Genomic DNA, 16,849 nt, shown 5'->3' on the forward strand with positions numbered 1-16,849 from the left:
AGAACTCCAGGGGCACCTGGGTGGCTCAGTCAGTTCAACATCTGCTTTTGGCTCAGGTCATGATCCCAGGGTCCTGACACTGATTTCTGCATTGGGCTCCCTGTTCAACAGCGAGTCTGCTTTTCCCCTCTGCGCTTACCTCCTGCTTGTCCTCACAAGCTCTGTCTCTCAAATAGATAAAATCTTTTTTTTTTTTTTTTTTTAAAGGGGGGGCAGCCCTGGTGGCCCAGCGGTTTGGCGCCGCCTTCAGCCCAGGATGTGATCCTGGAGACCCGGGATCGAGTCCCATGTCGGGCTCCCTGCATGGAGCCTGCTTCTCCCTCTGCCTGTGTCTCTGCCTCTGTCATTCTGAATAAATAAAATCTTAAAAAAAAAAAAAAAAAAAAAGGAACTCCAGTGACAACAAGGATCATGTCAAAAACATATGAAAAGTTTCAATAAAATTATTTAATGAAATGTGAGTGGGAAAAATGGCAGAGTGGGGAAAAACATGAATTTAAAAATGCACATGTAACTAGAAATACATACCATAAGCAGACTTACAATTTTGTTATCTAAGTCCTTTAAAGGATTATAATGGTCAAGCTGGCCAAGAAAAGGTTTTCAGATTTTCTTTTTTGAGAATATAGGTCATTACCTATGTTCATGATTGCTTTATGTCCTCATCAATATGGCAAAATTTAAAATTACACTTATTGAGGTCCTACTACACACTCGGGCACTGAGCAAAATATTTGCATGCATTAGTTCAGGGTTTAGCAAACTGTGGCTCACAAGCCAAATCCAATGCACTGCCTATTGGTGTAAACAAAGTCTTCCTGAAACATGGTCAGGACCGTTCACTTAAATGCTGTCTCTGGCTGCTTTCATGCTACTACAGCAGAGCTGAATAGTTGCAACAGAGGCCATGTAGCCCACAAGGCCTAATATACTATCTGGCCCTTTACACAGAATAAGTTAGCTTATCCCTTTTGTTTGTTTAACCATAAGACTCCAAAAACTGTGACTTCTTACACAGAAGAAACTAGGGATCAAAGAGGTTAAGTGGCTTTCTCATGATCACAGTTTAGGTGGCCAGGATTTGAACCCAAACTATCTGATCCCAACACTCAGTGCTCACCTACCACATCATGCTGCCTCCAAATACATACTTCACAAAGATAATCTAAATCTCCAGCCTGTCAATTAGGAGATCAGGTGTATAAGTTTCGAAACTTAATCTATATAAGGGGAATTCTAGGCAGCCCAATGGGACCATGAGCAACATCAGACAGGAAACATACCCATCATATAGTGAGCAGAAAAAGTGGGTTATAAAACCTACTGTTCTTTGGGTTTCCAGGTAAATATAACCCATGTAGTTTTTGTCCTTCCTGCCAAAAAACTCTGAAAATTACATGAAATGGGGTTGCCTGGGTGGCTCAGTCAAGCATCTGACTCTTGATTTCTGCTCAGGTCATGACCTCAGGGTTGTGACACTGAGTTTGTATCAGGCACAGCTTTAAGATTCTCTCTTCTTGGGCAGCCCCAGTGGCTCAAGCGGTTTAGCACCACCTTCGGCCCTAGGGTGGGATCCTAGAGACCTGGAATCAAGTCCCATGTCAGGCTCCCTGCATGGAGCCTGCTTCTCCCTCTGCCTGTGTCTCTGCCTCTCTATGTCTCTCATGCATAAATAAATAAAATCTTTAAAAAAAGGTGGGGGGAGGGGATCTCTGGGTGGCTGGGCAGTTTGGCGCCTGCCTTTGGCCCAGGGCATGATCCTGGAGTCCCGGGATCGAGTCCTGCATCAGGCTCCCCGCATGGAGCCTGCTTCTCTCTCTGCCTGTGCCTCTGCCTCTCTCTCTATCATGAATAAATAAATAAATAAATCTTTAAAAAAAAAAAAAAGAAAGATTCTCTCTTCTCTACCTCATCCCCCTCCCCAGTCCTTGCACAGCCACTCCCCCCCCCCAAAAAAAAAAAAAAGGTTAAAAGAGATGACTTGAAAAGGCATAAACCTACAAAGAGAAGTCATAAAGAAAAGCAAACAGCAAAGCAAACAGCAAAGCAAATTAAAATCAGTTTATAGAAAGTAGACAGATGAATGGCTTTTGGATAAGCAGATCACAGATGGCCAAAACCTAAGCCTGCAGTGAGAAAAAGTCAGGAACAGGCTGAGTCATAGTACAAGACCCCTCAAAAGACTCAGGAATTAGAGGTACCAGATCTCTGAAAAGACAGTGAAGCTAGAGATGAAAATAGGAGAATGAATTGGAAATCTGTGAAGTTAAGTTCCCAGATCCTAGCTCCCATCTTGTGTGATGGGTCTGCCCTTTCCAAACTCAGAAAAAGACTAAAGTTTATGCTTGGAATGTTGAGCCAAGGAGCCTATGGAATAACCAGGAACAAGAGACACACAATCAAAGGTAAGGGACCATGGCATGTTGGACAGTGAGAACCCAGGTACCATCCTCAACCAGACTCGCAGAATAGCGCCAGCCAGATGTGTGCCTCCCAGGTGAGGGAGTGGAACATTTCCCCCAGGTACACTGAGCAGCTTCTGAATTATAGAGCCAAAGATTCAGTTGGAGCCCCCACAAAATTAGCCAGTGTCATCACCCTATGTTGAAGCCAGCAGTTGGTAAGCCCATCCACACATTCAGAACTTCCAATCAGCTTTTGAAAATTCAACCTTTAAATATGAACTGACAGCCAACACATCCCAGGAGAGCCCTACTACAAAACATAGAAGCTGAAATACTTAGGGGAAGGAAAAAAAAAAAAAAAAGAAAAGAAAGCAAAATCAGAAGGAAACTCAGAGAAAAAGTAGTACAGAAAGTCGAAGAAAACTTCAAAACAAACCTTTAAGATTCTCAAAGAGACCAGAGAAGGCACGATAATCTCAAAACAAGAACAGGACACTCTAAAAAAGGAATTAACTCAAAATATTAAACTAGTGTTCTTAGAAATTAAGTATGTCAAAAATGGGGGGAAAGTATGTATTATTATACACACCTTAATTGTTCATAAAGAAAGCAAAAATGAAAGGAAATAGGAAAAACAGGAATTCTAGGGAAACAAAAGAGGTACAACTCCAAGAAGAAAAATGGAATTACTTATTTTGACAATATTGAGAATTTTACAACACTAGCAATTTGGGGATGAATTAATGATAGGTGCAGAGGAAACTGAAGGAAAAAACAAGGCAGTGATAATCTCCAAGAAAGATAAACTTTTTACAAGAGGAAATGTGATCAGAGTATACCAGGTAACTCCGCTATGAACATGGAGTTAAAAAATCTTCAGGGGATCCCTGGGTGGCTCAGCGGTTTAGCGCCTGCCTTTGGCCCAGGGTGCAATCCTGGAGTCCCGGGATCGAGTCCCGCGTCGGGCTCCCGGCATGGAGCCTGTTTATTCCTCTGCCTGTGTGTCACTGCCTCTCTATGTCTATCATAAATAAAATAAATCTTAAAAAAAAAAAAAATCTTCAATAGATTGTTAGAAACTGTATGACAACACAGGGAGCTACAAGTAACAGATAGTGGGTATGGTGCTGGCAAAGTTAGTGTGGAGAATTAAATGTCCTCTAAGTAGGCATCCACAGGTATCTACAACTGGAAAATCAAACCAAAGTGCAAGATTACTTAGAATTATGGAGGTAAGGGGGCGCCTGGGTGGCTCAAGTGGTTAAGCGTCTGCCTTTGGCTCAGGGCATGATCCTGGGGTCGAGTTCCACATCAGGCTGCCCACGGAGAGCCTGCTTCTCCCTTTGCTTATGTCTCTGCTTCTCTCTGTGTATCTCTCATGAACAAATGGAAGGAAGGAAGGAAGGAAGGAAGGAAGGAAGGAAGGAAGGAAGGAAGGAAGGGAGGGAGGGTGAGGAGGGATGGGGTTAAGACACTAACGAAGAATAAGCAACAAGAAAAAAAACAAAAAAATAAAGAAAGAAAAAGAAAACGAACGAAAGAAAGAACAAGATAAGAAAGAAGAAAGAAAGAAACGAAAAAACCCGAACGAAACAAAAACGAACCCTCCAAACGAAAGAAAGAAATATGGAGGTAGGTACTAGAAGAAAGAGCTAAAGACATTCAAGGAGCTACCACTAAAGAGCCATAAGTAAAGATAAGCAGAGATGGGTACGACAGAGGAATGCTACCCGCCTGCCACCCCAGTTAGAAACTAAGTTAAAAACTGCTAGTTTCCCTCCAGTACCATTCTTTCCTTCAAGAGCAATCAAAGTGATCTGGGCATAAGGCCCCCAGATGAAAGTTAATGCTCCAGACTCCCTTGAAGCTAGGTATTGGCCAGGTTTCTAGATTCTTGTCAAGGGCTAAAAGCAGAAAGGATGTGGACAACTTCTGAGGTAGGTTCTTCAACGGAAGAGAATGTACTGTCCCCTTCTCTTTTCTCCTTCCTGCTGGCTGGAACATCAACATAATGTACTCTGGGTCCTAGCACAGTAGCCACTCAGACCACGGATGGTGACTGTGTGGAGGCAGCAGAGCATCCAGTATAGCGTTAGGGTCCCTGACACTGGGGAGCCCTCCTCCCCAAGCCACTGTTATTTGGCCTCTGTGAGCACAGGCCAATGCATCTCCCAACAAACACGGAAATTCTAAATTAAAAAAAAAAAAGTGCTGAACTGAGATTTCTTTGTAACTCTGAAAGGTCTTTTAGAAGAAAACCATCAGTTTGCCTTGGAGTCCTTGATAAATACAGTGCTGCTTTTAATGAGTAACACTTGGGATTGAACTAGAAAGACCAAATACATATACATCAAGAGAACTAAAAACCCCACACTTGGTATAAATCCAACTCACCTTGTGGCTTTCTAAATGAGAGTCAGAGTCATCCAGAAACTCCAGGGCTGGAGAGGGCTTGTCAATGACTGTCCTTCGGTCACCAGGTGTCTCCTCACTAGGCTTCTCCTGAGGGTCTATTACCACTCTCCTGTCACAGAAGCTGCTCCTCTCAGGCACAGCCTTTTCGTCCTCAGCTCTCACCTCTGGGGCTGACTCTTTCCCCTTCTGAGGAGATACGGTGACACTCCTGCCTGGCCCTTCTCCACGGATGGGACGCTCTCCTGTGCTTGTTGTTGCCCTCGTGGCAGCCTCTCCCTTCCTTTTTGGCATTGACTTCCCCAGGATGCCCTGGATAGCCTTTAGGTAAATGACTGTAGAGCCTTGGTCTCGAAATCTATCTCTCTTCCTTTTCTGCACCTTGTTTGGCTCCTCATTTGTATCATTCTGACCCTCTGCTTCAGCTGCAAATTCAGAGTTCATGGAGTTACGGGAACTATCTTTTGAATCAACCTGGAAGGAAAAAAAAAAAAATCAGAGATCATAACACAGCTATCCAAAGGGCAACTACGTATAGAAAGCACTCAGCAAATTATAAATCAGTAGTGGCTGCACCAATCACAGGGAAAGTGACCATGGCCAAGACACAGATTCTCTCCCAAAGGTTGCTGACCCACCCCACTGAGAAGTGCCACGTAAAAGGGCCTGAATTGCTGCCATTTCATATTATTTACTTTCTCATGCTTCTCAGGTGATACCCTCATACTGCAACGAGCAAGAATGGCAGAGAGATAAACATTCTTTTTTTTTTTTTTTAAAGATTTTATTTATTTATTCATGAGAGACACAGAAAGAGAGAGAGGCAGGGAGAGACATAGGCAGAGGGAGAAGCAGGCTCCATGCAGGGAGCCTGATGTGGGACTCGATCCCAGGACCGTGGGATCACGCCCAGAGCCGAAGGCAGACGCTCAACTGCTGAGCCACCCAGGCGTCCCAGAGATAAACATTCTAACAACACTAGACTGTAAGCTCCTTGAGGCCAGGGACTACCACACACATGAGAACACACCTGGGCAAAAGAGCAGCTCAAAATTTCAGCACTGGAAGGGTCTCTAGAAACCAGCTAACTCAATCCCACGTCTAAGAGTCAAGGAGACCCAAAAGTCCAGGGAGGAGCAGACTCTAACCTCCCAAGTCCTGAGGGGCAGAGTGCAGGCCTTACCGAAGTTCTCTGCAAACCCCTTCCCCCAAATCAAAACCTCAGTGCTAGAAGGTGTCTGGTGTCCCAGAGAATGCACCAGGGTCAGTCCAGAGACCATAACTACCCCAACTCCAAATCTCCTCAGAAACACAGGTGAAGTCTCAGCCCATGCTTTCCTTCCTCTCAGCACTTACTCATCCCAGGAACTAGACTATTTGTTCTCAATGTTAAATTTCCTGTGAAACTCAGATCCAATCTAATCCCAGCCTGGGTAAAACTGATCCACCAATCTACCCCTAGGATCATCTCCAAGACAGTCAAGTCCAAACCTCCCCAGCTCTGACCTATATTGACCATTATCCCCAAATCTTCTACAGTCCCTACAACTTGCACTTCTAATTCATTTGTATTAAATCCCTCTCTGTATATTAAATATACAGAGAAAGAACTCCACACTAAGCTTGCTGATCATTTTTCTCTACCAAGGAAAAGTAGTCTACTCCAAGAGATGTCCATCAATAAGGAAGTGGTTACACAGAGGCTTACACTCTTACTTTATATACTTCTCTTAATTGAGTTTTTTCCAAGAAATACATATTATCTTTGTTTTTAAAAAAGCCTTTTGAAATCTATAAATCTAGACAGCAGTATGGCATGGTATTTTTCTTACTAGAAGTACTCAAATTGTTGGCATCTGCTAACTTTGATGAGATGGGGACAGGAAAGGTGTCTTTTACCTTCATTTTGACCCTCTCTCAATTTTCTAACACAGTGGACATTTTTTTAAAATGTCTGTAGGGACTATCTGGGAAAGGAGATTAGAAGCCTTTTTTTTTTTTTTTTAAATACCTTTCCTTATTAAGAAAATCGAATAAATATTAAAAATATGGGCAGCCCCAGTGGCCCAGCAGTTTAGCACCACCTTTAGCTCAGGGTGTGATCCTGAAGATCAGGGATTTAGTCCCACACCTGGCTCCCTGCATGGAGCCTGCTTCTCCCTTTGCCTGTGTCTCTGCCTCTCTCTCTCTGTGCCTCTCATGAATAAATTTTTAAAAAATAATAAATAAAATATTTAAAAATATATATATTAAAAATAAACCAGGAGGTTCCATAGGCATGCCCTATAGGACACAGCCACAACTTCCCAGCAGGCTTCTCTGCTGCCCACTTCTCTGGCTTCTACCAACCACCCACCATCCTCAGGAATCCCCATCATACCATCATGGGCAAATCTAATTCCCTTTGCTTGTGATACCCCTACCTCAATCTCATTTTACACTTGGTAACTCATATTCATCCTTTAAGGCCCCGAACCCCTTCTTTGATGTCTCCACCTCTCTGCCTGTGGGACCAGCTACCCCTCTCTTTGCCCTCCGTTTTTGTTTTTTTTTTTTTTTTTTCTTTTCTCTTTGCCCTCCTACCCCTGCACCAGGTAGAGGCCAACATGGAAAGACAAGGTTGACAACAAACAGAGGAACCCCTGTACCTTCTGAAAGTCACAGCTCCTCACTTCAAACCAATTGCTGCCACTTGGAAGTACAGACCCAGGGTTACAAATTGCAGCTTTTCAAACAAAACAAGAAATCTCAAATTTAATTTGTTTTTTCATCTAGCTGGCAATTTTTTGTTGAGCACTTACTACATGCCAGTAGGCACTGTTCTGAATCTGTGAGGTTTGCATTCAATGGAACATAAAAAAATACCTGCTTACTGGATCTTATATTCTAGGTGGTGGTGGGAAAGGAAAACCAGAAGAAAGGCAATATATGTTAGAGAGTGAAAAGTACCAGAGAGAAAAATAACACAGGAAAAGGGAATAGAAGAGGGTCAAATTTCCAGTTCAGAGTAGAGGTGTGGACTGGAGGCATATATTTTTAATGTGAAATCTCTAAAATACTGAATACTTTGAGGACTTAGTGGGCCATATTCAGCCACCGGTTTGCCAACCCTGGTAGAGAAGACCAGGCCTGTACTCGTGGGAGAAAAAGGGGGTTAGAATTACAGTAACATACCTTACGTGGCCTTACAATTCACCAAGCTGCCATGGCTGTTATCCCTCTTGTACATGGCGTCTAAGTGGCAGGACCAAGAGGCAAATTCAAGCTCCCCCCTAATATCCTGGAAACCAACGGAGAATAGCAAAAATACGAAAATCGAGAAAGTAGCAAAGGCTATGATGTCAAAGACCACAAGGACCTGAAATGGATCCAGGCCACCCAAGATTTTCAGAAGTGGATAGGAGGCTATCAAGGTAAAGATTAGACATTAAGTTCAAGAGAAGAGACAAACCACCTGGCTTCAAATAGGAGAGATGGCATTTTTCCTGGCAGTACTGGTTGGTGAATTATGCATGTCTGAAGGGAGGAAGGAAAGATTGAGTGGAGATGCTGTTCCAGCCCTTGACACCGCCAGCCTGCACGATTTCAATGGTTCGTACCCAGCTCCCTGCCTACTCCCTCCTATCCTTTCTCCAGTGTGCCAGAGAAGTTCTCAAATCTGGCAACATCACACCTCTGCTTAAAACCCTTCAGCACTTCTGCATTTGCCCACAGAAAACATCCCCAACTCCTGAGTATGACATCAGAAGCCATTCACAGGCTGGACCCCAAGCTTCTTTTCCAGCATCACCTCCCACCTTTGTCCATATACCCAGGTGCCCAGGAATAAAGAAAGGCACTGGAGAAAAAGGAAGTGAGGACCTTCAGGAAAGTTGTAGCTCTAGTGCTTCAGACAAGCAGCATTTCCTGACACATTCTGAACACATGTTGTTACACTGCCTGAAATGTCCTCTCCTCCTCCTTGTCCATCAGAAACTCTAATGGCACCTCTTCTGTGAGGACTTTCTCAATGTTAGTCACTCCTTCCTCTGACCATTGGTACTTCAAATGCCCGTTACAACATTCCACACACTGCTCCATAATGAAGGACTTTTCTTTGTACCTCTACCTCCTAGCACAGACTTCCACCACAGCACTGGACATCTGCTGGGTGAAGACGCAGGAACCAGGATCATACATGAAAGCTTTGTCATTTGAGAGCCAAGATACACAATGGCTTCTTGTGTCAGGGCTATGTCACCCTGCAGAGAGCTTTTCAAGGGGAGGATCTTGCCCTCTTCATCTCCCCATCCCTTACAACACTAGGCCTGGACAGAGCAGGTGCTCAGAGGGCTGCAGCAGCAAGAATGCAGGCTCTGACATCCCACCAATCTGGGATATCACAGCTTTGCCCCATACAAGATGTATGGCCTTGGTCAAGTTACTTAACATTTCTGAATCTCCTTTTCCAGTGCCGACACATAGTAGGTGCTCAAATATTTGTTAACTGATATGTAAATGTTTGTTAAATGACATGTAAAGATAATACCACCTGTTTCACATCTCTGGATTATATGACCCTCTTATGGGTCAAACACTGAGAATCATATTTGATCAAAGTCTATCACATCACAAATGCTTAAATTTTCCCTTCCAGTCTTCCTTCCCTGAAGTGAATGTAGAAATGTAGAAAGGTCATACTAAGGACTAATAATATAAGGTAGGTGAAGGTGCTCACAACAGACAAATTTAATTATTCTCTAAAGGCCATCAGTTACCATTAGAATCTGAGAAAACTATCCTAGAGGAAACAAAGAACAAACAGTAAGAAGCTGGCCAGCAGGAATCTCTAGTAAATCCAAATGGCCCAGTCTAGCTATGGTCTGAATATGTTCCCCCAAAATTCGTATGTTGAAATCTAACCCCCAAGTGATGATATTAGGTGGCTCCTTTGGAAAGTGATTAGGTCATGAAAGTGGAGACATCATGAATGGGATTAGCGCTCTTATCTAAGAGTCTCCAAGAGAGGGGCACCTGGGTGGCTCAATCCATTAAGCCTCTGCCTTTAGCTCGGGTCATGATCCCAGGGTCCTGGGATAGAGCCCCATCCTGGGGGGGGGGGGAGGGGGGGGGCGGGGGCTTTGCTTAGCAGGGAGCCTGCTTCTCCCTCTCCCTCTCCCACCCCCCCGCTGTGCTCTCTTGCTCCCTCTCAAATAAATAGTCTTAAAAAAAAAAAAAAAAAAGAGTCCCCAAGAGAGCTCCTCTGTACCCCTCTGCCATATGAGGACAGAAGGAGAAATCTACAAGCCAGAAAAGGCCCCTCACTTGACCATGCTAGCCCCCTGATCTCAGACTTCTAGCCTTCAAAACTATAAGAAACTTAAAAAGAAAAAAAAAAAATTTTGACACAGAGAGAGAGAGAGAGAACACACATACAAGCACACAAGCATGGGGAGTGGCAGGCAGAGGGAAAGTGAGAAGCAAGCTCCCCGCTGAGCAGAGAGCCATCTCAGGACCGTAAGATCATGACCTGAGTCGGAGGCACACACTTTTTTTTTTTTTTTTTAAGATTTTATTTGGGGATCCCTGGGTGGTGCAGCGGTTTGGCGCCTGCCTTTGGCCCAGGGCGCGATCCTGGAGACCCGGGATCGAGTCCCACGTCAGGCTCCCGGTGCATGGAGCCTGCTTCTCCCTCTGCCTGTGTCTCTGCCTCTCTCTCTCTCTGTATGACTATCATAAATAAATTTTAAAAAAATTAAAGATTTTATTTATCCATTCATGAGAGACACAGAGAGAGAGAGGCAGAGACACAGGAAGAGGGAGAAGCAGGCTCCATGCAGGGACCTCGATGTGGGACTTGATCCCTGGGTCTCCAGGACCATGCCCTGGGCTGAATGCGGCGCTAAACCACTGAGCCACCTGGGCTGCCCAAAGGCAGACACTGAACCAAGTGAGCCACCCAGACACCTCAAGATATAAATTTCTATTATTTATAAGCTACCCAGTCTGTGGCACTGTTATCAAAGGCAGAACATTCCCCTCTCACTATTCTGTGATCTGGCCAAGACCACTGTGCTCAAGCCGGGAAGGAGATAGATAATGGGGAACCTACACACAAAGCCAAGAGTGTATCTCTCAAAGTTTACAGAGCAAATGCAGAACAGGTGGATAGGCAGGTAAAAAATAGGAGTGAGGAGACCTTAGAAGGACCGAGGGGGAGAACATAACATTTTTGTGAGTGCCAGTGGGCTGTGCTTGCTGAAAGGACCCAGGATTTACTAGAAAAACGAGTTAGATGTGACTGCAGAGCGCAGAAGAGGTGCAGACTAAGAGGAAGATAAGAAAGGCATTTTGTAATTCATCAAGATGAGTCAGGTACTGTGCCTTGTTTTCAAATTAACAAACACTACAGGGAGAGCCCTTAGCAGTGCTAGAGAGTGACAATTAGGATTAATAATATCAACATCCCCATAGTCTATCCTCACTCAACATGAGTGATCTTTCAAAAATGCACATCTGCCTCCCTGTTACGGAATTCTATATAACTCTCTAATGGCTTAGAATAAAATTCAAGTTCTCTTGGCTACTAAAGCCCTGTTGCAATCGGTACCCTACCAACCTCTCCAGCCTCCATCCTGGACTCTTAAGCTCCATACACCACATCATGAGGCAGTCTTGTGACTTCTCAAGCCTTCCCACCAGAATGTGTGCTACTTAGAAGCCATCTCATAGTTCTACAATCTAAGGGAGTACCTGCCACTCAGTAACTCTCAGGAGCTCACTCACTCAAAGCAAGGCACTAACCCCACAACTTCTGAGACAGGACTGAACTACTCATTGTTCTATGCTTAACCACTAATTTAATTTAGGCAAAACAAGGCCCTTTAGGCCTAAATAAGATAAAGATGGGTCCATGATAGCATTCGACCCACCCGGGTTAAAGGCTCTATCTTCAAATCTGGGTTCCTGGTCTGCAAGACAGCCTGAGCCAGGGATGCAGCACACCTGAAACACTAAGCAAAGATTCCTGCCCTTCTTGAAAGGCTTTATCCTTGGGGATCCCTGGGTGGCTCAGCGGTTGAGTGTCTGCCTTCAGCCCAGGGTGTGATCCTGGAGTCCCGGGATCGAGTCCTGCATCGGGCTCTCTGCGAGGAGCCTGCTTCTCCCTCTGCCTGTGTCTCTCATGAATAAATAAAATCTTTAAAAAAAAAAAAAAAAGGGCTTTATCCTATCTCTAACTGTCACTGAAGTCGAACGTAAGCAATCCATATTATTTCAATGCGGCGCCCAAATCAAATAGAAAGTGTATCAAGAATTAATGACAAGATTAAATTGTATGGGCAAAGCCCCATATTTACTTTGACCTACATTCTAGTCATATTCAATATGTATTCTCATGCCAAAGACCAAGCTTTTGAAGTGACCATTAAAAAAAAAAAAAAATCCATGTGCCATACAAGAGTTCTGTGAGCACTACACCTGAGAGCTCCCCAGGATAGACAGCCAATGACAGCCTCGTTTCTCAGCTCCACATAATCTAACCACTCGACAAACCCATGTTCCTTAGGGCATTTTTTCCTTGCTTTTGTAAGATCCCTTTATGTGAAGGCAGCTCCTCTCATCCAACTAAGACTTTTCTAGCACCGGTCCAGGTACAGAACTCTTCACCTCTTACGGCCTAGAGCTCCAGATCCAGAATGCAAACTAAGAGGGCGGTGATATGTTTTGTTCGGACAGAATCCCAAGCAAGGAGAACACTCCTGGGATGATCTAGGCCCTCAACAAATATTTGTTCAAAACCTGAGGGGCGCCTGGGTGGCTCAGCGGTTGGGCGTCTGCCTTTGCCTCAGGTCATGACCCGGGGTCCTGGGGTCAAGTCCTGCATCAGGCTTCTCACAGGGAGCCTGCTTCTCCCTCTGCCTGGGTCTCTCAGGAATAAATAAATAACATCTTTATAAAACAAAACAAAACACCTGACTGAAAGTGGATGAAGCTCACACTACAGCTGGCGACGTTAGCCAGTACTCAACCTCTCACCGGAGAAATGGCCGCCTATAAGAGATGAATTACATTAGCTTCTACTTCTCACAGACTCACATCATTCAACCTGCCCTCACCAAAAAAGGGAAAAAAAAAAAAAAACAACCCTGGGAAAATTGTATCCTCTTTTAAGTTAATATAAACCAAAAGAGTGGACGAAATGTACCTCCTCCTGAGAAACCCTCCTGCATGGAATTAAATGTTTAAGCTCCAAAACAAACTCTACCCACCAAGCAAAACCCCAAGGTGCTAGACACCACAACTTTACTGAAAAGCGACACCAAGAACCCAAATTCTTGTTCTCAGTTCTGTGACTCAGAGAAGTTCTAAGAACAAGGGCACAACTCCTTAAATTCACAACTGAAATAAATATACGTGTCTTCTGGGCACGCAATGCACCTTGTAGGGCTGTGACCATTCCAATCCGGCTGCAGCATACAATTACCTGAGGAACATTTAAAACTCTGGAAACCCAGACCACACCCCAGCCCAATGAAGTCAGAATGAGAAGCAGGCACAAGTATTTTAAAGCTTTCCAAGTCGTCTTAAAGTGGTGCCAAGTTTGAGAACTATCTGTCTCTGGCACTGCGGGCCGCCCCCGCCCCTCAACGACCCCCCGCCCCCGGCCTTGGGCTCCCCGCTTTGCCTCACGCAGACCTCTGGGAAGACCCCAGAGATCTTGAAGGACACGACCCCGTTTTCACCTCCTTCCAGCAACGCCTCAAGCCACGTGGAAGGGGCCTCACCGCGTCCAGGGCGTCGCAGCCACCTACCTTAAGGCTGCAGGCTTCCTCCTCTAGAGAAGCCATTTCTTGTGGAGAGGGGCTGGCAGGGCGAAGAGGGGATCCCCCAGACGACAGGAATCCCCGGGTACTCCGAATCAGGCAGCCTCGGGCGGCAGCCCCGCCCACACCTGGGCCGGAGGAATGCGAGGAGGACGAGGAGGAGGAGGAGGAATTTCTGCGGCAGGACGAGCCCCAGGGCAACCTCGGCGTGCAGGCCACATCGTCCTCCTTCTGGGCTCTCAGGCGCTTGGGGCTGCTGGTCCCTCCGGCCCGCGACGCAGAGCTCGGAGCCGGCCGGCTGGAGGGGGCCACATCACGGGGCTCCCGGAGGCAGCTGCGCTTGCGGGGACAGCCTTCCGAGGCGCCGCTCCAGTGGTACTTGACCTTGCGCCGCTCCGACGCCATGGGCACCTGCGAGGGAAAGAGGGGGCCTGGGCTCCCACCTCTCCCCTCCGCACCCCCGCCACCCCGGGACCCCCGGGGCAGGGCGAGCCAGGAGGTCAGGGCCGGGGGCCTCACGGACCTCTCCCCCTTCCTTCCACTGCCCATCACAGTGCTCAGGCTTCCCGAGACCCCAGCGCGCTTCGCCGTAGTCACAACGATCCGAGGCTCCCTACGGGCGCGGGGTTGCTTTCCAGCCCCACGACGTGCTTCCGCGATCCCCGAGATGCAAAGCGCTTCCGGGATTACAAAGCGCTTGGCTTCAGTTCGCGGCGCGGAGCCCCTCGGGGACGCCAGAGCGCTCCACGAGACCACACGGCGCCTCAGGGTCCGCACATGGCGCCCGGACCCGCAGCCCCTGCGGGGCGCTCGGGCCTCGGGGCCCGGAACGCCGAGGGCGGGCCGCAGGGCAGGGCCGGCGCCGGCGCGCAGCCCGCCCTGCTCCCGCGGCCCCGCCGACCAGCCCGGGCCCGAGGGCTCGGGGCCGAGGCGCCCCCTCAGGAGCCGGCGGCGCCGCGCTCGGCCGCCCCGGGACACCCGCCGGCTCGCCCAGCCGCCCCTCCCGCCCCTGCCGCCGCCGCCCAGACGTCGGCCCCGCAGCCCTCACGGCCCGAACGTCCCGCCCCAGCCGCCCGCCCGCCGCCCGCCCCCGGCCCCGGCCCGCAGCCCCGGCCCGCAGCCCCCGCCCGGCCTCCGCCCGAGCTCCGGCCACACCGGCCTCCGCGGCGCCCGCCTCCCGGAACGAGCCCTGCGGCCCGCTGCCCGGCGTGCGGCGGGGGCGGGCCTTGCGCAGAACGGAGGGCGCCCATTGGTCGGATCGGCAGGGGGCGGGACTCCGAGCAAGACGGAGCTCGCCTGTTGGCCCGGAGGCTTGAAGGCATTGGTCGGAAGCGAGGCGGGGCGGAGCCACTCACGTGGGCCAGAAGAGCGCGAAGCGAGGCGGGGCCGCAGCTCCCCCCCGGCAGCCTTCCGTGAGGCGGCGGGCGGCGTCCGCGGCCCGGGCCCCTCAGGGCGCTCCCGCCCCTCAGCGCTGCGCCGCCGCCCGGCTGCACGGGCTCGAGCCCCCACCCTCTCGTCTCACCCGCACCGACATCATGACCCCGTTTGCAGAGCAGGAAACTGTGGCCCAGAGAGACCCGGTGACACACCCAGAAAGTGGCAGAGTCGGAAGTTAGGAGCCACAAGGGGGCGGGGGGCGGGGGGGGGGGTAGGGGAAGCTGCACAAAAATGGAAAACTGTTGCCGGGCAAAAAAATATCAAAGTTCAGAGGCAAAGTACAAACTTGGAAAAATATTCGCAACACAGGACAAAGGGCTGATGTCCTTACTATGTGGAAAAACTTTCTTAATGCGATCATTATTAAGTATTAAAATGGAAACATGTTGCCAGTAATTAAAAACCTAAAAAAAAAAAAAAAAAAGGAAAGATAAATGAACCCAGGAACAGACACAAATTACGAAAGGCTCTTTAATGTGTGAGAACAAATGGTTCCACCTCTCGCTTAAAAGTACAAGTCAAATTATAAATTTTCACCTATTAAATTGTCAGGGATCAAAAAGCGGGATAATATCCTTTGTAGCTGAGGCTGTGGGGAAATGCATTCCCGTACCTGATTCCACGTAAATTGGTACAACCTCTTTGGAAGACAGCACTGTATGTAGTAGTAAGAATGAAAAACTGCCTCAAAATCCAGCATTGGAAGCTAGTCATATATATTAGGGAACATCCTTAGAAAGGAATACTAGGCAGAATGATTCAAGTAATCCAAAAGTACTATTCAGGAAGAATGGCCAAGAAGGATGTGACAAAACATATCCACACGGAAGCCAGAAATTCCAGCTCAATCTAACTCGAGGTTTTGATTTTCTAATGAAAACTTTCTAATGAAAATCCAATGGTTAATAAAATTAAGCAGAAAAGATAAAATTTTCATCATCTTGAAAAGCATACCCTCAAACTAGTAACAGTGGCTGCCTGTGGGCAGAAGTGAGACCAAAAAAAAAAAAAAAATCCCAGTGGAAAGTCTTTCCACCACGCAATTGCTTGTACTACTGGATTTTTTGGTCATGTGCATTTATTAACTTAAAAAAAAAAAAAGTCAGGCCTTCCCCCTAAGGATTGATAGAAAGGCATCATGGTGCCCATGAGCCCCTGGAATCCATATACAGAAATGTATATGTACATACTGACAGCTTGCTGTAAAGGGGGAAAGGTCTGTAGGTTGTCAGAAGTGGTTCATTGACTTTTCCACAAATGTTTGAAGCTCTACTCTGGAAATGCAGGTATGTCTAGATAACCAGTATCCTACTGGCACTAGCCCTGTATTGCTCAAAACAGCCCTGAAAGCAACCTACTCATAATTGTAAGGTGCTTACCGCATGCCAGGTCCTGAAACACACATTCTAATTGAACCCTCACAGCCACCAGAGCTTAAAACAGGGTTGTCAGTAGAGACTACTGTCCACTGGGACTGGAGCCCACCCAGCTGTTACACATCACTACAAAGCTGACCTTGTTTGGGGACTACTGAATGCTTTCATGAGGCAGGATTTTTCCCCTTGCTCTGACAAATCCATGAAACAGATACTTTTTATTCTTCCCATTGCATGGATGAAGAAACAGAGGCTCAGAGTAACTCCCTGACTTGACCCAAGATCACACAGCTACTAACACCAGCATTTATAACCAGCACTCAACTCTTAGGCACTCTACGATAATATGCCCTTATCATAGGTACAGAGCACTTTCTCCAAACAAATTTATCTGGACACAAAACTAATTACAAGA

General features: G+C 47.1%; 1 protein-coding gene across 3 annotated transcripts in view; it reads right to left on the minus strand.

The window, feature by feature from the left end:
* TATDN2 (TatD DNase domain containing 2) overlaps positions 1-14,443 on the minus strand; it is a 29,354-nt gene extending 14,911 nt beyond the window's left edge. For 2 of the 3 annotated variants that reach the window (XM_038565658.1, XM_038565657.1), the window contains exons 1-3: positions 14,145-14,442; positions 13,610-14,032; positions 4,800-5,291 (exon numbers count right to left, since the gene is read on the minus strand). In XM_038565658.1, the coding sequence (XP_038421586.1) occupies positions 4,800-5,291; positions 13,610-14,026 (909 nt within the window). In that variant the 5' untranslated portion in view covers positions 14,027-14,032; positions 14,145-14,442. Of the gene's footprint in view, positions 1-4,799; positions 5,292-13,609; positions 14,033-14,144 lie in introns of all 3 variants that reach the window. The other variant, XR_005374615.1, reaches the window with a different exon arrangement.
* Positions 14,444-16,849: the final 2,406 nt, after the last annotated feature.

This window comes from Canis lupus, chromosome 20 (genome assembly GCF_011100685.1).
Source record: "Canis lupus familiaris isolate Mischka breed German Shepherd chromosome 20, alternate assembly UU_Cfam_GSD_1.0, whole genome shotgun sequence".
NCBI lineage: Eukaryota > Metazoa > Chordata > Mammalia > Carnivora > Canidae > Canis > Canis lupus.